We start from the raw sequence: 22524 nt of genomic DNA on the forward strand, positions 1-22524 counted from the left end.
ACCAGGGTGTCAACCACACCAGTTAAAACCAGATTATAATTTACTGAATTACCTCAGAAATTAATCTTGTTTATAAAAAACCTGTTTAAGTATCTTAAAGGAACATAAAAACCAAAACGGTTTCCAGCTTTTTCAAGTTGGAGAAGAAAAAGTTCAGTTTATGTCACCTGAAGAACAATTATCTCTCATTTTGCCCGATTAAAATCATTTCAAATATTTAACTGTTGGTTCAGAGCCATTTAAAGGCAGATCAACATGTAGTTTGATCTGGTACAAAAAAAAACAACAACAAAAAAAACCGCTTAAAAAAAAAATCAGTGCAAACAAACCATTTAAAGAAAACACCTGTGCACAAAGTTTTCTATGTTAGGCACATTTATTGAGTCGGTTACTAAATTAACAAACAAATATTATCAAACAGAAAGACTTCAGTTGGCAACGATGGTTAAATGTACCAGAAGAAATGTCCAACACAGGCCAGTATACGTCTGGAAAACAGAGCGTCTTGTGTTTTATATAAAAATGAAGAAAACATGTTAAACTTTGTGTTACAGACAAAAATAAAATAAAGTAAAAACAAAGGGCGTGTTTCTGATGAAGAACCAACAGGAACTAATTCCACTCTGTGACCCTGAAACAGGTTTTTGTGCCGTTTTATTTCCAGACCTGCTGAATATTAACACACAGTTAACGTCGTACAAAGCTGTGAGAAACTGATCAATGGTGACACCACGAGAGACAACATTTACAACACCGCCACGAGACACAATGCAGGGGGCGGGGCTATTCCTGATTGGTTAATTATTGGTTTTGTAGTAATTAGAGATGTCCTGAGCTGATTTGTAGAGCTTCTGTTGGGGTGATAACGGCACCTTCAACGTGCCGGGTACCGCTTCAGAAAAAACAAACAAACCAAAAAACATTGTTACTGCCATTGTGAACCCTAACGGTCAAAGTCCTGCTTGCCAAATAAGAGATAAGAGTCTGCCACACTTTACCATGCAGCAGAGTCCCCGGTTTTCTGTAGAAGCAGAGAATGGCGACGTTAAAGCCGTCAGGATGAAACACTGCACATCAGACTTCAGAGTTCTTAAAACCAACATCAGGACATCCCAACTTTATAAACAATCACAAAATACTAAGGAAACATCTTCAAAGAACTTTTTTAACCCAACAGCCCAAATTACAAACATATTTAACTGGTTTTAACAACTGATTTGTCACATTTAGCCAAATTAAATCCAGTTTAAAGCAGTTTATCACCAATTTTGCGTAAAACTATTTCGTGTTCATGGGTCATTTGAAACCCATGTTGCTTGAATGTACTTTAAACTAGTCATTGTAGAACAGTTAAAAAAAAAAAAAAAAAACAACAAACAAAATTAAGTCCAGTTCACAAAATAACTTAGTTATTCTTCTTCAGGTAGAACATTTTAAAATCTGACAAAATCATTTCACCCCAAAGTTGGGCAGTTTTCAAAACAAGTTCAACATGAGTTTAGTGCTGTTTAAAACCAGTTTAACACAGTTGTTACTCGTTTTAAAACTAGTTTATTGCTGTTTAAAGCTTATTGAAACAAAGTTAACACTGGTTTAGTGCCATTTTAAACCACTTTAAAATGGCTAATATTTGTTTTAAAAACTCATTTTAAGTGATTTATTAGTACATTTAAACCAGTCCATCATTGGACACAGTTTAATAGAGTGAAAACCAGATTGTCTGCAATTCAAACCACTGCAATTCAAATTATCAATTTGTGTCAAACTGTGTAAAACCAGGTGAAAAAAATGAATACCTCCTTTAAAGCAGTTTAAAATACATTCAAAGCCTTTTAAAACAGTTTTCACAAGTCTGCCCAACTTAAAATATGTCAAAACAAGCTTATATTGAACAATAAAGGAACAGATTTTTTGCAACTGAGAAGCCGGAACAGTCCAAATTTCAGCATTTTTCAATTATAAAAAAAAACTAAATTCAATATATAACTGTTGGACCAGTGATTAATAAAACAATTTGAAGACGCCCCCTCAGTATATGAAAAACTCTTTGTACTTTTGTGACACAGAGATAATAATAATAATGGAAAAAAAAATCAACTGATTTGATAATTGATAATTTGTTGCATTATGTAGTTTTGTGTATCAAATACTCTACATTTCTGCCTCTAAGAACAACATCCGCCCGCCCCCTCAGACATACACATAACAACTTCTATCAACGTAATGACATTTTCTAAGAACTCAGTTATATTTTCTACCAACTTGGCCTGCCAAGTCTTCAAGGACGACGCGTCACTGCAAACTGTAGGACACAGCAAGAGAGCTCCACTCCACAGCTACGACTCAAAGGCAGCACAACCCAAACCCAACAGCGCCAACTATCAGCCATCGACCAACACCACCAGGAGTCTGGGTTCCTTTTTTTTTTTTTTTTTTTTTGAAGATGGGGTGGACTTCAGTTCAGTTTGGACCTCCAGAAGACATCAGTGCCCACTGCATCACGCGAAGCTAAATTCATTCAAACACAGCAGCATTCTGTGTGACAGCTAACAGGCGGGAATGTGAAAAGTAGTGTTTGTGTTCGTGTCCGTTTTTCAGGAGCAATCTGACAATGGACCTGCACGTCAGTCACTCCCACAGTAACAAGCATAATGAGTTTATTGATAAGTGATTAAGTCGATATGATTCCTCCAGTCAGCCCAACTACAGCTAGCGGCAAACAGCAGTTTCATGTAAATGCGATTTTCATTTGCTGTACTGAAGTTTCAAGAAAACATTTACTTTGAAAAACTTTTCCCGTGTTGAACCCAGACACAGCACGATGACACGTTCGGATGACAACCAGAACGGACACACCCACAGGGAAACTCATCACATTCAACACACAAACTCCTGCCTCATGCGGATGATTTGTAGCAAGGCAGCTTGGACGTCCTCGTCCATGTGGCCCTGCAAGACACAAACAAATTGTTAATCACATGCATTTTGCAGAGTCAAACCTTGTTGATGTTGTATGTACGCGCCCCAAATGCACAGGGGCGGAGCCTCCTCAAATCTGACCAATCGCAACTTGCAGTAACCTTTAATCTTGCAAAAAGATCATTAACCCTTCGAGCCCAACGGGTATTTTCTTGACTTTTCTCTGCTTTAAGACGTTCCCCTTTTGAGGTACTTCCATTTATAATGCCCATGTGTTGCATATCAAAATGTTCAGAACAATCTCAGCTTTCTGAATGTGAGACACATTTGTCTAGAGCACTATAAAGAGAGGACCTATTACTCAAAATATGATGAAAAGTTGACCAGGACGCAGGTGTACGTCATTAGGACTGTAAGTATCACATTCCATTGTTACTGTGGCAACCTTTTTATAACTGGTAATCTACATGACAGTTTATAAATAAAGACCTCCATTAGCTTTATAACAATCATGCTATAAAATAGATTTAAATGATATCAGCAACCATTGATAGAGGAATTATGTTTGTTAATTGAAAGAAAATATTTTGGTGCAAATCATGAACAACCTGATGCTCTTTGTTGTTTATGTTTACAAACACAAATAGAGGGCGGTTCTATTAGTTAGAATCTTTTAGAAAGTATGATGATTGTTGATGAACCTTCAATAAACGCTAACAATTTATTCATGTATGATGTATGTTTACACACATTCATTCTGTACAAATAAATCCTTCAATGTTCATAGACGTTTTATTCGTTCATTACTTTGGACATGCGTGTTAAAAAATCTGAGAGGCAAAGCGAGTCCTCATAATGTGACTTTGGGAAGGCGGGGCTACAACACCTGAATTATTCATGACAGTGGATTATAAAGCTCAGTGTTTCACACATCAGGAAATTCATTTTATTCAATTTTGTCAAGGTCAGAGGTTAAAGAAAGGAAAGTTACCTGAGCTGCGCTGAGAAGATGAGTTCGATAAATTGAAACCACTTCTCTGTGTTGCCTCTCTGCATCCTGATCAGCACGAACAACAAAAACACACAAATGTGACTCTTCATTACAATTCACAGCACAGAAAACCTCACAGACACACACACATCCCAGGACAGTTTGAAATCATGAAGCATCTTGTTGGTATAATGCAGATAAATGTTTACGTTCCAAATTCACCACATCTTCTGCAATTAACTGTTAACAAGGTCCACAAATATTTGGACACAATTTTTTTTTTTTTGTTTAACATGTCAATAAAAAACCATTAAAGTGTGTGTGTGTGTGTGTGTGTGTGTGTGTGTGTGTGTGTGTGTGTGTGTGTGTGTGTGTGTGTGTGTGTGTGTGTGTGTGTGCATGCGCGCACACACTCACAGCCAGCTGCTGCTGTAGGCTCTTGATCTGGACCTGGAGTGTGTCGATATGCTGCGTTTGTCTCTTGTTGGGTGCGTTATTTGTGTACGCCAGCTGGGACAAACCGTTCAGCGCCTGCTTCAGTCGCTCAACATCCGTCAGCAACTCGGTAATCTGACACACAAACAGGTAAACATTAACGTCAGGACACATCCCACTGCAGTGACAAGCACTAAAAACAAACACCAATATAATAATAATAATAAGACATTAGTTAAACAACAGAAAATCAACTATTTGGACAAATTCTCATGTATCAAAAAAACGTTTTGTAGGTCCTCAGAGTTTAACTGGTCGGTCTTTATTATATATTTAAAAAACAAACCAAAAACAATTCTCAGCATGAAATCAGCTCAAACCAGCCTTTCGACCCCTAGTGGTTCGTGAGCATACTGATAAAATATCACATTTTAAACTAATAAATCATATTCTAACTGAAAAGTACAGAAGCGTATTGCATTCACTGGATAAATTAGACTGCAGATCTCGTAATTAGGAGAAAAGATCTCATAATTATAAAATCAGGCTCTCAGAATTATGAGAAAAGATCTCGACTCCCTCAGATGGACAGTGGATCAGAGCACCGCGCTGCAGAAGCAGCTTTAACAGCCTTTTTTTTGGTGCTTCCTGATCCTTCCTGTACATCTTTCAGCAGATGTTCCTGGTGGAACATGAAAAGCGGCACACTTTCAGCTGAGCAGGAAACACTTCCAGGAATAAAATGATGCCTTTTGGCAAAGAATTCACTGGTAACATTTTTATTGCACAAATGTATTCGTGGAAAATGTCAGTTAACTGTTTCATCTGTTGAACCAAAGCTGGTATAAAACCTTGAATACCTTCTTGTCTTTGGCTTCAGTCTGCTGAGCTGATGCCTGGATTCTCTTCTGGAGCTCACAGATGGTGCTGAGGGACTCGTCGTACCGCTCTTTCAGCTCCTGGACTTCTCTTTCGATGCCACATCCCTTCTGCCGGACCGTCTCCATCTCTGTCCTGGCCTTGCTCTCACCCTCCTTGGCTTCAGCCGCCTCCCGATGAGCCTCTTCACACTCATCCGTTAAGCTCAGCAGTCTGTTGCTCACGTTGGCGACCTCCTCCTGCAGCTGCTGCTTGTCCTTCTTCAGCTGGTTCATTTGATCTTCCTTATACTGAAGCTCCTCGAGCGCCTGGGTGGCCTGAAGGAGCTCCGACTGCAGGGCAGACACGTCTTCAGCCCTCTGAGCATTGCTCTCTTCCTCCTCACGGAGCTCCATATGAAGTTTATCCAATTCGGCCTCCAGGGCTTCCTTGGCCTTGGCGTGCACTTGGAGGGTGGAAAGCTCTTTCTGCAAGGCACAAACCTTCTGGGTCTCCTCCTGATGAGCCTCTCTGGCTTTCTTACAGTCGGCCTGTGCTCCCTGCATGGCGTCATGGAGCGCTTTAAGCTCGGAGTCGTACGTTGCGATCCGAGTCAGCTCGGATTTTAGACGTTCCTGGAGGTTCTGGATCTGCGTGTTGCACAGAGCGTTCTGGTCTTGGAGCTCAGCCCACTGAAGTATTACGTCCTTGTGTTGCTGCTCGAGGGCAGTGAACTTCAGACACAATTCCTCAAGTTTGTCTTTGGACTCTTCTTCCAGTTCTGTGCGTTTTTCACGTTGAACGAATCTTTGTTGAAGAGATTCCAGCTCAGTTTGTAACTTAGCTTTGTCCTGTTTGTAGCACTCTCCAGCAAACTTCTCCTTATTATAGTTTTCCTCCATTTCCAGTAATCTGGCTGTTAAGTCCTTCATCTGGGCGCTGTAAGAGGTTTCTTTTTCCTCAACAGCAGTCAAAGGCATAAACCTACACTGGATCGCCTCCTGTATTGTATCCAGTTCCTTCTTCTGGGCCTCCAATTCTTGGGTGAGCTTCAGGGTTTCATCCTTGGACACTTCATACTTTGCCGACATTTCGTTTGCTCGATTCTCCGCCTCGACCGCAGCAGCCGTCAACTTGTCCGCGGTAGCTTTGTGATCTTTCACGGTTACGTAGTCAGTTTTCATTTCCAACACAACTTTATCCAACTTCTGTTTCAACTTGTGATTTTCTTCCATCACATTCCTCAACGCTTCTCCACTTTCCTTCTCCTTAGTCTCCAACTTCAACTTCTCAGCCTGGACACTCTCCAGAGTGGAACTTAAGTGCGTAGTTATGTGCTCATGCTGGTGTCTGGGCACATACTCGATGTCCAAGCTCCGTTTGAGTTTTTCGCTCTGTGCCGACAGCTGCAGGCGCAGATTTTCCTCGTCTTCACACCTCTTTTGCAGACATTCAACTTCCTTCACTGCATCAGCATTCTGGGACTTTAGAGCTTCCACTTCACTCTTCTGTCTCATCAGGACACTCTGGAGATGACTAATATTCTTCTCCATCGAGTCTCTCTCGGTCTGAAGGTGCTGCACTTGGGCCTCTGCTTTCCCACATCGTTCTCCGACTTCCACCAACTTGTCCTTCAACTCTTCCACAGCATTTACCATGTTCTTCCTGGAGTCCTCGTGGTCTTTCACTGGTATAAATTCCACCTCAATCCTGCTGCTGAGTTCATCCAGCTGCTCCTGCAACACAGCTCTAGCTTCCTCGCTCTCTTCAACCTCTTGAATTAAGACCTGGCTTTTGGCAGTCACATCCAAGAGCCTTCTTTTTAATGTCACATTCTCTTCTTCGAGAACCTTCTTTAGCCCTTCATGCTCCTCTGCAGACACCATCCCAGCTCTTCTCTGTGATAATGGATCGTCAAGCTTTTGATGAAGCTCTGCCACCTCTTCGAGCACGCGATCGTAGTCTTCCCTCAGCTCAGCAAGCTGCCGGTCTTTCTCATCAACAGCATTTGTCAGGAGGTTTTTCATGTTGTCGAATTTGGCAGCTGGTACCATGTTAACATGTTTTGTCTTGGCCTCCTTCAACTGGTTTTCCACATCTAAGAGGGTTTCTGCGAGTTCATCCCTTTCTGCGGTTAGAGTTTCCAACACCTGGTTCAGTTTTTCTACTTCGGCGGCTAGCTGACTCTCACTGCTCTTGTATTCCTCCAAAGCCTTCTCACTCTGTTTGAGGCGGTTACGAACCCGACCCACTTCAGTTGAAGCACCTTCATACTTGGCCTTGACATCCTGGAGTTGGGCACGGAGTTCTTCTGTGGTCTGACCTCCTAAATGTTCCTTGACAGCGACCACGTGGGCTTGTAGCTGCTTGACCTTGCACTCAGAATCTAGCATTCTCTTCTGGACGTCCCCCAAGGCATCCTCTAGTTCTTGAACCTGGTGGTCAGCCTGCTTCTGTATGGCATCTCGGCTCTGAACCAGTTCTTGGCACTCAAGATTTTTATGATTTAGGGCAGTCTGAAGCCGGGTGGTCTCTTCCTCTGCTGCCTGCTGTTTTCTTCTGACTGCTTCAAGTTCACGTCTGAGTGCATCTAGCTCACCATTGAGGTCCCGCGGTACAGCGGTTGGGGTCTTCTCTAAAGGTCGCGACAGTGAACGTGACACAGGAGGATTGTGTGGCATCTGTAGAACAAGGAAAGCAAGGAAGTCTTCAATTTAAACTCAACAGCTGTAACAAAAATAAGCTCTGATCACAGTATGGAGTTATTCTTTAGAGAAAACCAGCTAGAGGCCAAAGTCTGTGTTAGAACTGGGAGCTAAGAGGCTGTATGGTGCAACTTAGCGGAAATCCTGAAAAACCTGAGTGATATCAGTGTGAGCAATAAGCTAAATGAGTGACGCGACAGCTGATAATGGATGTGTTCACACAAAAAATTTTTTACTCAGGATTTGTCTCCATATTGATCCGGTCTGGGAACACAAGCTGGTGCAACGTGTCACTACATCTACATTACACAACCATCTTGGATTCTTGACCGCCCAGGCAGGCAACCGATCCAACCCCATCATCTTGAAAGTAGCCATCAATCTGCGGCAGCCAGGTAATCCAGTTGCTGGGGTCCTCAACGCTGAGGCACCTCCATCCTGGATCATGACCAGAGAAATGAGCTACATCCTCGGAAAGTTATAGCCAACATTTCTCCATGATGCAAGTGATACTCCTCAACTCAGTCTGTCCAAGTAACCTCTAGTTTGACAAAGTTATTCTTGCTGTACTGAAGGATCTTCAGAAGAGACCTGGTACCAAAGACGTCCAGTTGTTGCCTTTGGTCACTGGTTAATGTTCAAGTCTCACAACCGTACAGTAAGACAGGAAGCATCAGGACCCTAAAGACTAGCCCAACATTTCTAAGGGATCCTGAGCCTTTTAGTCTGTACAACGACATTTCAGGATTTGGCAGTAGATGGAAATTAAGTGTGGCAAATACCTGATAGCTGCTGAAAGCTTGTTTACTGATTGGGTATTGATAAACAAGTGGTCAATATTCAACTGACGGTGAAAGAAACTGTATGAAACTGTTTAAACTGATTAAAATCTCACCGGATCCAAATCCAAACTGACAGCTTGCTTGACCAAAATATTCTCTTTACCTAGAAAAACAACAGAGAACAAACATGGTGAATGTTATTCCCACTTGGAAGGAAAAACTACAGCTAACGTCAGAATTTTTCATAGGATTAAAGAAACTGAACTGAGCCAACCTTTGATAACCGACTGACCAGAGTAGTCACCCTGTAAACACATTCAGGACAATGATTTATCATAAAGTATCGATGGATATCTACTCCGTATGAAGTGCACAAGTGATTTAATCAAGAAAAGCTAATACAAGGCTCACAACATCCAATATCTGAGAAACAAACACTTCATATGAAACGTGTGGAAAGTCTGAAGATGAAAAGGTGACTTGTGATGACTGACCAGAGTGCTCCGGAGCTGGACCCTGACCGTCTCCGAGCCTCGGCCACCTTCCTCTTTGGCACCAAGTAAAACCTTCAACTGGTCCTTCTGAGGCAAATAAAAGAACAACAGTAGAAACAAGTCGGACAACAAAACAAACAAACAAACAAACAACAGGTTCCCGTCGAGGGGGTTTAATCCTCATCACCAAGACTGTAAACTAACCACAAAATGATGTCAAATTATTTTCTCTTAACAGCCCAAAACTTTAGCTTCTGAAAAAGAAAAAAAAAGAAAAGAAAAAAAAAGGAGTAACTCACTCACGTCTGAGAAGCTCGGAGACATTCGAGGATAATAATCATTTTCTGATTTAGAAGCTCATCAGTTATCAAGACAAAAATTTATTTAAAATGTCTTTTCTATCAATTAATTAATGAAATGAAATTAATGAAATCATCATCTGAGCTGCACTCTGACAGTAACAAAATGTGTATTTTCGAGTTTTAAAAGTGAACTTTGCAGTCAGAGAGTGACGACACTCAACGAGGAGTTAAAAATGAACATAATTAAAAATAAATAAGTAAACCAAAGATCTTTTGAGACATAATGCACAGCAGCATGCAAAAGGTTTTTTGTGTGTCACTTTAAAGTCTTTAAGCTTTTCTTTAACAGTTAGAAATTTACCAGAGCAAATACAAAATACAGTCTTTAAATTATGTTTATGGAAGAAAATCAACGACTGACACAATATCTTACAAAAAAAAAAAAAAAGAAAGAAAAGAACATCAGTTTTTCATGTCACTGTGGAAGATGACCTCTGCAGAACAGCTTCTGCTGAGCCACACTTTTGAGCACCGACTGTCTGTTAAAGATGGTCTTAGTGTGATTTAAGTCAGGACTTTATCGAAGACAACACAAAACACAAAGACTCACAAAGCCTCACAGCCGCAGAGCAAAAGGTCAGATGTTTCAGTACCTCTTTCTGAGTGTCCTTCACCACCATCTTCTCCTGCAGATCAACAGAAAAATCACAGCTGTTAATGCAGAGATTATTTCACTAAAATCATATCATTGTAGAACATCATCATCATCATTATTATTATGGTGCAATTCTAAAATAATTCTGCTTTAACGTGCAGCTGAAACGTCGCTGACTGTGCAGCATCGTTCACACTTCACACACTGCCGGGGCGTCGACACAAAGAAAAATCCTGTGCGCTGGCTGTTCCCGGAGCGGTCACCTGTGTGAGCTGCTGCTGGAGCATGCTGACCCTGTCCAACAGAGACCTCTGCTCCTGTTGGAACTTCCTGAGAGTCTCCTGCAGGTTCTCGTTCTGCATCTCCAGGTCCTACATCACCACACAGGAAAACTCAATATTAACTCAATATTAATCCAACAACTACTAAAACTAAAACCATCAGGTGATTATTAGAAGAGGCCGCTACGTGAGTGGAGGGTCGTATGTTTAATCCCAGAATCATCAGATGGATTTGGGTGGGGAAAGTGACTCAGGGCGAATCATCTTCCCTTTTCCCTCCACTTTGGGTCGTCATAGCAGATCAGATATTGATCTGGCAGATCAGATATTGATCTGCATGCTGATTTGACACCAGATTCCCATCCTGATGTAACTCCACATTACATGAAGAACAGGCACAGGTGGTCTTGAACAGGGAACCTCCTGCTCTGGAAACAAGCGAACTAACTCCTGCCTAGACTACTGACATCTGCTGGTCAAATAATAAATAGCACACTGACAGTACAGCAGGACACGCAAGAGTCATTACTGATAGACCGATTGATTGATCAATAACTAGTGAGCCTCTGTAAAAGTCAGAGTTTAACTGCAGAGAAGGTAAATCTCCAGTGTTACCTGTGGCATGGACAGGCTGGAAATGTAACTGAAAATAACCTGATGAATAAAAGTTTGAACTATTTTAAATAATACTTCAACATTTAGTCAAATAAAGTGCAGCTGGTTTTACTTACTTGTATGATGTGATCTCGTATGCTGTCTTCAGCTGCCTCAGACATCTCTACTGAAAGCTGAAGATCAAAAATAAAATAGTCTTGTAACATGCCGTCTGTAGTAAGCTCTCTCTCTAATAACCACTAGGTGGCACTACTGCACAACTGAAATAGGTAGAGACCTGCAGCAAAGATGTCTAAATAAGGAGAGATTATTTAAAACTGCAAATGCTGGAGAACATTTCACACCACATGCGTAAGAGTAGATGGAACCACAGGAGCCGGCACATTCACACACAGAGTCTGATCAACAACAAAACCTCAATTCATCATCTCATCAAGCATCATACACTCTCCATAAACTATAAAGATGGAATCATCATCAATTACCTGTCGCATCCACTGTTTGGCAGCTTCTTTTTCTGTAGTGAAATGTAACAAAACAAAAGTCATACTTTGCACACTCAAAAATTTAAATCTCTTATACTTAAGATAACAGGCTCGGGTGTGACCAACGTGCTCGAGTGTGACCAGGAGAGAGTCGTCAAGGGAGCCATCAGGGAAGGCTTCCGTCCTGTCATTAGGAGGGTACTAACTAGAGCACAATAGGTGCTAATTAGAGCTATTGTTTAGTCACTAGCCTATAGCAGTCGGCCTCTCAGTAGGTGGGGTCTGGTTAGGTTAAAAACTCTAGCTTTTGTTGGCTTCTGGTTTATTCTTCTCTATAAGAGTCAAGACAGAAGTCAGACTACCAGAGCAAGAATTTTAGCTGAGGAAGCGTCTGTGATTTGAAGCGAAACGTCCTCACGTCAAGCAACCCAGTCCAGTCGAAGATTCAAGCTTCTCTACTATGGAAACCACCTGGACAACTGAGAGCCTACACAGAAACAGGCTGAAGTGTGACCAACGCGCTCGGGAGTGACCAACTCGCTCGGGTGTCACCAACGCGCTCAGGTGTGACCAACGCACTCAGGTGTCACACTCGGGTTTGTTCCTGTCTTCCCACGTTGTGATGAGACTTGGACGGTGATAAAACCCAAAGCTAAGATGATGATGAGTGGATGTCTTTGGTACGAGGAGTCTCCTAGGAGACTCGGGCCTACGACTTGCATTATGAGAAAGTGTCAGCTACATTTGGGCCATGTGTTTCGTTTCTCTGGGTGTGATCCAGCACACAGGGATATCAGGCTGTGGCAGAAAGACTGCTTGTCTGCCTGCCTGGTTGCCATCCATTATCCAAGGCAGTTAGTTCTGTAGTGTTGTGAATATGGCGGCACACAGCCCCAGCACTCCCGGACAGTCCTGCAAGTCTTCAGGTCCTGTGTAATGTCTGGCACAGATCAGCGCGCGGCGCAAGTGTCACTTCCAAGTTTCCAACTACAGTGTTATTTTAACACTCAGCGCCCGTGTTGATTAAACAGCAGATGTACATGGCGCCATATTCAGATACGGCTTTCATAGGTGGGTTCACGGCACATGTGACTGCTTGTACACATGAGATCAAACTACAAAAAAAAACAAACTGATTTGAAAAATAACAGTGAAGTTAATGAGTCACTCAGCGCTGTGACGGCTCTGCAATGACTTTGTTATGAGTCGCAGTACACTACAACAATGCAAAACAATCCCAAATACTCAAGAGCTCATTAAAAACCTGATAAACAGATTATTGCAGTGTTTCCAACGTAGTAGGCCAGCAATCAATGTTCATCTACAAACATCCAATATATTGTCCATCTTGCTTACTTTTGGAATTTAAAAAGTCCTTTTAGTACACACCACAAGCTGGGGGCTTCCTGCACAAATCTACTACTCACTTCTCCAGCTGTGTCCATCTGATGGTTTCTTTCTTATTGTTCAAACTGCATCAAATATCATCCAGCATGTTGTACATCACGTTTATTTGTTCATCTTGCTTATTTTTTGAAATATATAAGTTCTGATCTTAACTAACAGCACATGCTTTGGTGTGCACACGTGCTACACTGAATTCCTCTCAGTTAACAGTATCTTTTACACTGATGTGACTTTTTTTTCTTCCTCAGGTGCAATTTATATTTCAGAACATACAGTAAACAGTGCGCTCGTGCACTGTGATGCTTTGTGCACAGAGCCACTCCACCCGCCACAAAGTTTCTCACTCGAGTCTGCCATCTAAATAGCAATGTACCAGGCTCCAGGACAGCCAAAACTAAAAGATAATTAGCATTATGCCCAAAACATACCCATGTCACAGTGCAACTCTTTAGGGCCTGGTGCATAACTTTGTGCTCAGATTATGTACTATGTAAATATAACAGCATATAGATGATCAAGATAGGGCCCTTTGTATTTACTTTTTAACCTTAAGAGTGTCTAAATGATTATTTTCTGTTCAGTCTTGTGTAATGCCCCCTGACCTCTGTTGGCTTTGTCCAGGTAGCTTTTAACCAACGCAACAAGTTCCTGGTTCTTGCTTAGGCGAGCGTAATGAAATGGATCGTGGTCCAAGTTGTCAACCGCCTTCACATCAGCGCCGCTCTTCAGCAAGAGTTCCACTGCGTCCTTACAGCTGTACTCACAGCCCAGAATCAGCGCCGTCCTGCCGGTGTCAACAAAGACAGCTGTGAGCGTCAACATCAAGGACAGTGGACTTAAAGGGGACACCGTATCGCCTCCATAAAGTTCAGGTTAAAACGTTAAAATACTTCATCCTGTTTGTGAAAACTTGACATCAAAATGCAAACGTAAGGTATCGCACAACACGGGAGGAGACATCTCTTACTTGTTTTGTTTGTCACGGAGCGTGATGTCAGCGCCTCGCTCCAGCAGCAGCTGACAGATGTGTGGGTGACACATCTGGGTGGCCAGCACGAGAGGTGTCCGTCCATCCTGCAAGAAAAACCACGTTACATCCATCGGCACCCCAGAGCCAAATACACAACAATCACAGTTCTGAAAAAACGGTTTCGTCCCACACGGAAAAAGCCAAATACGAAAACCAGCTCTCACAAAATCAGCTGCATTGACAGAAGCACTGCTGTCACAGAGAAGCTTCAGGCTGGAGGAGCAGCCGGCCATCACTGTGGGAGAGATGAACACAAAAAGAGAGAAAAGCATCAAGTTCAGTCATCAACCTTCATCCATGAACGAGAAGGAACCAAAAACCAGCATAAAATAGTGGACAGTCAGACTGGATGAGGAACAGCAAAAGACAAAGGTATAATAAAACCCTAATATACAATAATAATCATTAGAAGTCATTAAAAACCACAGTGTCAGAAGAGTTGGGCTCAAAGTGTTGTTTTGTAGAGAGACGTGTCTGTTAACAAGACCTGAGGTGAAGAAGAACACCTTCCTCAAACGGAATAAAATGGATTAAAAAGAACAGCAGAATACTGAATACGAGGACAATGTGCACCACGATACATGGGGGCCAGCACGATACATTATCACGATACGCACACGAGACATATGACTACCAGTGCTGCAATTTGATAGGACCATATGTTGTTTGGGTTTGTAAAATGAGACCATGGAGAGAAATGGAGTGAGTGTGTGAGTGTGTATTTATAAAACAAAACCTTCTGTTGGATTTTATGAATGTTTGTGTCACAGGATTGAAAACATCTCACCAGCGTCGTGTAGAGCCGTTCTCCCCTGTAGGTCCACATTTCCAACTGGACAATTATGCTGCAAATACACACAGATTAAGTATTTAAATATATATCACTTAACTCAAATGGTTAGAAACAAACTGCAAAATAAACATGTTGTGCAAAAAAGTACAGAAATTTAAATAAATTTAAATAAATTTCTGTACTCTAATAAAGACAAAGTAATGAGCAGAAACTGAAAACTATTAACACAGATGCAGTGCTAAGAATGAACGATTGGAGAATTAAAAAAATGTAAATTTAACATCCAAACTGCCTTACGTTAGAAAAAAGGTGGTGGTGTGAAGGATTTGATTTTTAGCATCCTGACAACCGGTGTTAAGTTACGGTTTGAGCCCTGCTCCGCTCTACACCCTGAGCCACGCCCCTGTTTGAGGGAAGGTGTGGAATCTACGAAGAGCTTTAGTAGGTTAAATAAGTCTGCTTAAATGATGGTCTACTGTCGTCTTTGCTGTTGTGGAAACAGACGAATGTATTTCCAGCAGGTGGTTTTGGAACCCGAGACAAAAACAGGCAGGTGGCTCTCAGCGGGCAACACTGATTTGCCCAAAAAATCTCCAGCTGTGAATGCACTGCTTTGGTGAGCTTGCTTTGAACGCCACCGGTACTGGAAGCTAACGGGGGCCTGATGTTGCTGGGTAAGTCTGCCAGTCAGCTCGCCGCGGGCCCACTATAAAAACCCAACTCTCACCAGCAACAAGAGCCAGAAATTAGCAGCACGCTCGAGTGACAAAGAGAACAGGAGGGCGGAGCAGCAGTGAGAGAGCCGCAGGAAACCCGACACAGCCCGGGTTTGATAGTGGAGGTGGTTTTGGGGGGGGTGAGGTGGCGTCGTGCTACTATGTCTGGTGTGATGATGGCACTAAGAATGGATGACAGATTTGCAGGCTTGTCAACAACAACGACAGCTCCCCACATCCACATGACCTCCATTAGATCATGTCCACAGCAGGCCTGGGGGTCGCTGAGGGGAAGCTACACACTAATATTGCACAGCTAGCTCCTCGCTGTAAACATAAATCCTCCAGAGGCTCACGGTGACGCAGCGGAGCCAACTGTTGACTGACGAGGCGTCAGCTGCCTGATCACTTCTGCAGTAATTGTTTAAAGGAGCTGAAAGTGAAGCTGGACTAAAAAACTCAAATGTGGACTCGCTTCATTCCACAGACTATTTCTACAGTTTCAGACAGGATTTTAATTCATTTCGCTGTAATTCATTAAGTCTCCTTCATTTGCTTGGATCTTCTCCAGGAGGAGATGTAATTCATACAAACTGTTGGTGTCAGTCATCAGCCTGCTGCTTTTTACAGTCACCAGTGTAAACAATGTCCAAAATAGCTGCAGACATCACATCAGATACCCTCCTCCAACAATACAAGTTTCTACAGATATAACAAAAACACATCCTCTTTGTACCATTATTAACATACTGACCATAGCCTGCTGCAGTGAATCTCTCTGCTCTCGTGGCTGATTTTGATAAATAACGTGTCTTGAGTATTTAAAAGTGTCACAAACAATATTTTAAACATTAATGCAGCACTGTTTTCTATGTAAAGATGCAGTGATGTAAAGGTGCCCTGACACTTGCACAACTTTAATTCATGCACTTGCACGCACTCTGCCGTGCAGGAAAGTAAACTCATCACAAACTCGTAAACTGTGCATGGCTTCATGCACGTGCGCCAAGAAAATTCTGAAATGTTCAAAATCTCACACTCATTACTTATGTGAACTTCACGTGAACATTGTGCAAACAGCGCACCGCATCACAGCACAACTCATCTGAACAATTATAACGAGATTATAACAAAATAAACAAACAATCTGTTGCATCAAGGCTTCCTAAGAGCATGGTGACGTTGGATCATCTGAAAAGGAAGGAGCAGGAGCTTTCCAAGAAGTGGCCTCCCAAAATTAAGTAACACATGAAAGGTCTGTTTAGACAGAAGACCAAGAACCCAGCAGTCATCCTGAGCTTCAGAGAATCTGAATGGAAAGGGGAGGAACTAGAGGAGGATAACCATCACTGCAACCCTTCACAGATTCACACAGAAGCCTGTCTTCAGCAAAACACAAAAATCAAAAATCAACTGGGCATTTATTTATCTTTTCTAGAATGATGCACCTGAGATTTTCTTAGATCTTAAGACCAATCTATGCTGCTCTGTACCTGCAACTCAGCAGAGCCCTGTGCGTTGCTGTGAACCCCCTCTGAGCCCCTCTCAGTAACCTGACGTGCACCTCCCAAAAACTGTAACTACACGTCGACTCGATGTAGACCACATGACCTGTGATTGGTCCATTAACTACACCATTTTCTGAGTCACATTTTTTCACTTTCATAATCAACGACATTCGCAATTATAGCAGTCATGGCCAGTCTGTAGGCCAGTCTTCATGAAAAACGCCCCCTGCTGTTCTAGCTGTGAACTACATTGGGATACCCACCAATGCGTTAACCCCAACGGAGAACTTCGAAAGGATCATGACTCCAAGTGATGGCGTGGCCACGGAGTTCCATAGTAGAAGCATGAAAAGGCCTTTGTGTGCAACATTACATAACAACGCCCGATGAAAAAAGTAAAACGGACCTCTCTGGCCATGTTATGCATTATGGGATTGGCTGCCATTCAAACCTGTGTAAACATGGTAAAAATGGCAGAATGCAACATAAACATGAGCGATCGGGGCAGTTTAGCTGACTTTAAAAAGGTGGAAAGTTGTTCTAACTTTTCTGTAACTGTTGGGGTCTCTGGTGTGTTCATGGGAAACACAAAGATGAACTTACTACCTTCGCATGTAGCGTGGAAACTGCAAATCTGCTGTTTTAACCAATGAACAAGGATCTGCTTGTGCTCAGAAAAAACTGTTACACCAGACCCCTTAAAACTGGCAGATTGGTGGATTGGCAAAAATTGTAATGTAAAAATGTGGTCCCCATGTATGTATGCAGATATCACAGAATATTTGATGGAAAATGACAAGAGCTAGGAGTGTGCGGTATATGAGGTAGGCTGTATAAATGATATAAATTTGGTCTACGGTAGAGATTTAGACTCCACTGACCAATCGCAACAATGCTTGTTGATGCGCTGGTTAAAAAAAGAAATGGTGCGCACTTCAAGCTCTGTACCAGTTTTTAAATTCGGTTAATAGGCATACTATAAGGTGAATTATGATTAACAATTTCCACAATGTCTTTTTGTGAATTTTATGGTCATCTTTGGTGCGCATATTTGCAGAAAGCAAAAAGTCTAATTTCCTCATTTAGGTCAGTCTTTGGGCAGGAGAAACAAAGAAAAAAAAAAAAGTACGCCTTCACGTTTCTCATTGGTGGAAATGCACGACCTATGACAATCAGGATTACCAACCCATGTGGGCTGGTCTCTGAGGACTTTCTGGACAAAAGGCCACCAAAGGCAGACAAAAGTACTAACACTGCCTCCACCTGAACAGAAGCACGAATGACAAAGTGTGAGGTCATTCCAACGCCCAAAATTACATGTCCAACAAAAGTCAGAGAGGTCTTGTTTTGGACAGGAATTGGTTTTCTGAGCGGCACAAATATAATAATTGTGTGGCATCTTATTGCACATACATAGTTGTACAAAAAAAAAACACCTGAAACATTTCCTGCATTTTAATGTAAATAGTTGTATTTAACTATTTTTTTTTGCTACATTTGTTCATGTTTTTGAAATTTACAATTTATATTTGCATTCTAAGTTACAAAAATGGTGTTTGTGTTTGTTTGCACTATTTTGCACCATAAAGTGCTGAGTTTTAGAGTTTTGAGATCTGCACAATAAATGTTCTCAAAGTTACATTGTATCTGTTTTTGTTTGTTTGTTGGTGTTTTTTCTTATCAATTTAGCTTTGCTAAGGGACTATATAACCCATTCATAAACACTTCCATTATCATTTTTACACTTAGATTTATATCATGATATATACAGTTACCGTGAAGAGATTCAATTTATACTGTGATATGAATTTTAGGTCATATTGCCAAGAGCATCTCCGCAATGACTACAGGGAAGGTCAGCCATTGTTTATCATAGCAACATTCTGTTCACATTTTTAAACTGATCGTGATCACTATAATTGGCAAACTTACAATTTTAATGAATATTTTGTGCCCTTTGGGGGTTTTTCTTCTCTGTGAGAAAGTTGTTCTCAGTGGTTCTCATACACATTCCAGATCTTTTGTCCTCACGATTAGGAATATCAGACGGGTTTCTACGCCACCTTTCAAGTCTATAATCACCGTGTGCACAGTCAACAATAGTGCAATGTGCGCCTGAGATGTCCATGCTTCACCTCAACTTAAAGCTACACGTCCCAGTAACAGGCATAATCATGCTACCTGGCTTTGGGTGCCAAATGAGAGCGTGTGCATTCACGTCTTGCATTCATGTCATTGATTTTACAACAGCAGGACTCTGAAGGAGGTGTAGAACCTCTGAAGACAATAATTCATCTGCAAACTGAATGTAGAGGACCTTATAATATTTTGGAGTTTGGCACATTTTTAACATGATCCCATTTCATTCATAGTTAGATGATGGAGGCACATGGAAGAAGTCAGCAGCGCTTTACCTGTAAGAGTTTCTGCACACACAGAGACTGTCCGTTCCTTGAAGCCAGATGAAGCGCATTTTTCCCTAGAAATGATAAATTCAGCGATCAGAAAACAAGAAGGTAAACAAAAATCCACTAATTATCATTATGCATGTTTAATTAGCTAAGCTGAAGACACAGACATCAGAGTTTGGGCCACTCATCACTTTAGTTTTTGTTTTAAATCATGTGTTCAGCCAGTCACGTGGTAACAGACACCTGAATGAGCTGATCAACTCGTGACAGAGCAGCCACAGATGGAAAATGTTGGTTTTCATAGAAAATTACCATTCAAATTCAATCATGAAGTTTCAACACGATAACAATCACTTCTACAGAATTTCCTCAACAGTAAGTTATTAATTCTTCCTAAAGCATGTTGGGGGGTGGGGGGTGCGCACTGGTCGGTAAAAAAAAAAAAAAAAAAAAAAAAAATCCCCCCCCCCCAGTCAGAATTTCTGGTCCCATTGTTTACAATGCTTGACATCCACCTTTTATTATTATTTTGATTTTTACATGCGTCTATGAGGAAGCCATGTACGTTTATCTGAGTGTGACCATGAAGGCTGAGAAAAGAAGTGACATTGCACTTTTTGCATTTTGTGGGACAGATGTGTAATGAGGAGGACAACTGGGCTTTCGTAAGGCAAACTATAATACTTTTTGAAATGTAGAGTTATTTTTAAAAGTTTATTTACATTTAGTGAGGTAAACGTGCACGTTTAGCTCCACATTTATGTTTTCATCTGTTCAGATGTGAAAAAGAAACAGTTTACTCTCACGTTCATTGTGCCTCATTCAATAAGATAAATTTGCCCATTAGCTTCTGCTGACAAACAGAGTTTGCCTTATAAATAAATAATGCACTGACTAAATTAATTTTGCCTCTTGTTGGATAAACTGGTTGAAGCCTGTTTAAAAAAATGTTACGTACAGACTGATGCCACATATATGTTGTGTTCCTCTGTGATGCGTTTTTGGACAGATGCGACCAACACTCCAGATCAACGTGTAGTCCAAAAAACAAGGTATTAAATGACCAACAGGAGTTGGAAGTGAACTTTAGAGAAAGGCTGAGGAGCTCAAACCACTTTTCATTTCCAAAAGCACTGATATGAAGAGAATTAATTTTATTTTAAATTTAATGACCTTTCAGTCAAAATTTGTGGATATTAATTCCCTGCATTAGTAACAGACTGTTTGGACTTGAACAGAGAAATGTAGATGACTTGTTTTATTATCACTGTCTGAACTCACCGGTGGCGTCGGTCGCAGTGATGTCGATATTATGACCCAACATGAGAGTGAGACAGTCGAGGTGACCTCGTGTTGCAGCCAAATGAAAGCTGGAAGACAGACGGACAAAATGGTTACTTTATAGTTTATGAGTGCCTCATCAATATGTCATAATTAGATTAATATGTACCATACCCCCGCGTCAGAACACCCTGGGCAAAAATTCTGCCTGAAGACGGGGCGGGTGGATGCATGAGCGGGGAACAGCTCATCGGGGCACCCACGCCTCAGTGCATTTCAATAAAATGTCTGATTTCATCACAAATAAAAAACAAATCGCAAATAACTCACCCGTTTACTGGCAGATCTGTTCTGCTTTGTGCGCAACTCAAGCTGCAAACTCTCAAACTGGGGTCACTGTCATGTGACCACAATGATGCAGAAGCAATGAGACAAATATCCTAAAGACCCAGTATTATTATTATTTTTAAACAAAAGTGTTGGGGTCAAAATTAATTTATTTTAGGATGTGCATTTACTCAGCTTTTATAAAAAAAAAGGGGGGGGGGGGGGGTCCAATGTACATATAAAGTACATCAACTGACTGTAAAGTATATTTTCAATTCAATGCAACCCAGTTTATTTATACAGCATAAGTAATCCTGGTGCTAATGTACGTGCGCGCACACACACACACACACACACACACACACACACACACACACACACACACACACACACACACACACACACACACACACACACACACACACACACACACACACCTGATCTATCTTGGTGTTTATTTATGAAACAGATACATGGAGCACAGCTGCTTTAAAAAAGGTGGAAGCAGAGATTTTTATGACTTTTGACACAGTACCATTAAAATATGTGATGTTTTTGGCCTCAGTGTGTACATTTACTGAGTCCCTTTCTGGTTCTACCCGTTTTTTAAAATGACTTAATTTAAATTACTTTTAAAACGCACTGATCAGAATGCCAGCCACAGTTGCTCAGAGCCTGAGGTGACGTCTTTAAGCCTCTTGTTTTGTTGAACTGTGTGCTATAAAACAGCATTTAAGCCGATTACTTTTCTGTACACTGAAGCTTGTGTTTTCATAGTGAGTAAATATGGTCAGGTCTTATTAACCTCGATGCTTCCAGAGGCCTGCTTGCCTGTACGTCTTTAGCCACCAGTTTGACATCAAACATTCCTCTGTCCATCTCAGATTTGAGTCACTGCAGCGCCGGAGAGCTCGTGTGTAAACTAATCTCTAAGCCGCTCCAACCTGTTTACGCACCAACCCCAAGGTATCTGCCGAGGAGACAGCTCGGCTGTCACCTCCACCGTGGTGGGTATTAAAAGGCACGTTGATGGCCAGGAGTTGCTGTCTCTGCAGATCAGCAGAGGGTCCTGACCTCAGCGGGGCAAATGTCAGAGAGGAGACAAACAAGAGCTGTCCCAGTTAAGGAATAAATTATGAGTTGCCAAACCACGATATTACCCACAAGGTAGCAGGAGGAATGTTTCAAAATGACATCGTTTCAAATATCAAGTGAGGCTGATGTTCATTTAAACAGAACACCATGTGTTCAGTACTGCATAATGACCATGCACAATAAAGTATGAATTTAAAAAGAAAACTTAAGTGGTCAGTGCACCAGAGTCCAACTCTTCTGTAATATTATTACAGCTGAGTGATGTTGGGTTCAATGAGCACATTCAGCTCTTTCAACCTCACATGTGCTCAGCAGAACACTTTCAGGATGACCGTTTAAAGGAGAGGTCTGAAACTGACAGCATGGGATGGACTGCAGCCCATTTGGGTCACGTCAGTTTGTTATCTAGTTAGCAATAATTTCAGTGAAATTTG

The 22524-nt window shown here is 41.6% G+C and overlaps 1 protein-coding gene across 2 annotated transcripts in view; it reads right to left on the minus strand.

Moving 5' to 3' along the window:
* Positions 1–357: 357 nt before the first annotated feature.
* Positions 358–22524, minus strand: part of uacab (uveal autoantigen with coiled-coil domains and ankyrin repeats b) — a 125510-nt gene continuing 103343 nt past the window's right edge. For both annotated transcript variants that reach the window (XM_034183157.1, XM_034183163.1), the window contains exons 3-19: positions 20669–20757; positions 19391–19455; positions 14747–14804; positions 14124–14194; positions 13897–14003; positions 13532–13713; positions 11523–11554; positions 11154–11210; positions 10405–10512; positions 10140–10172; positions 9185–9271; positions 8965–8995; positions 8804–8853; positions 5206–7884; positions 4328–4480; positions 3911–3976; positions 358–2949 (exon numbers count right to left, since the gene is read on the minus strand). In XM_034183157.1, coding sequence (XP_034039048.1) covers positions 2878–2949; positions 3911–3976; positions 4328–4480; positions 5206–7884; positions 8804–8853; positions 8965–8995; positions 9185–9271; positions 10140–10172; positions 10405–10512; positions 11154–11210; positions 11523–11554; positions 13532–13713; positions 13897–14003; positions 14124–14194; positions 14747–14804; positions 19391–19455; positions 20669–20757 — 3940 coding nt within the window. In that variant the 3' untranslated portion in view covers positions 358–2877. The remainder of the gene's footprint in view (positions 2950–3910; positions 3977–4327; positions 4481–5205; positions 7885–8803; positions 8854–8964; positions 8996–9184; positions 9272–10139; positions 10173–10404; positions 10513–11153; positions 11211–11522; positions 11555–13531; positions 13714–13896; positions 14004–14123; positions 14195–14746; positions 14805–19390; positions 19456–20668; positions 20758–22524) is intronic.

Source organism: Thalassophryne amazonica, chromosome 2, assembly GCF_902500255.1.
Source record: "Thalassophryne amazonica chromosome 2, fThaAma1.1, whole genome shotgun sequence".
Lineage (NCBI taxonomy): Eukaryota > Metazoa > Chordata > Actinopteri > Batrachoidiformes > Batrachoididae > Thalassophryne > Thalassophryne amazonica.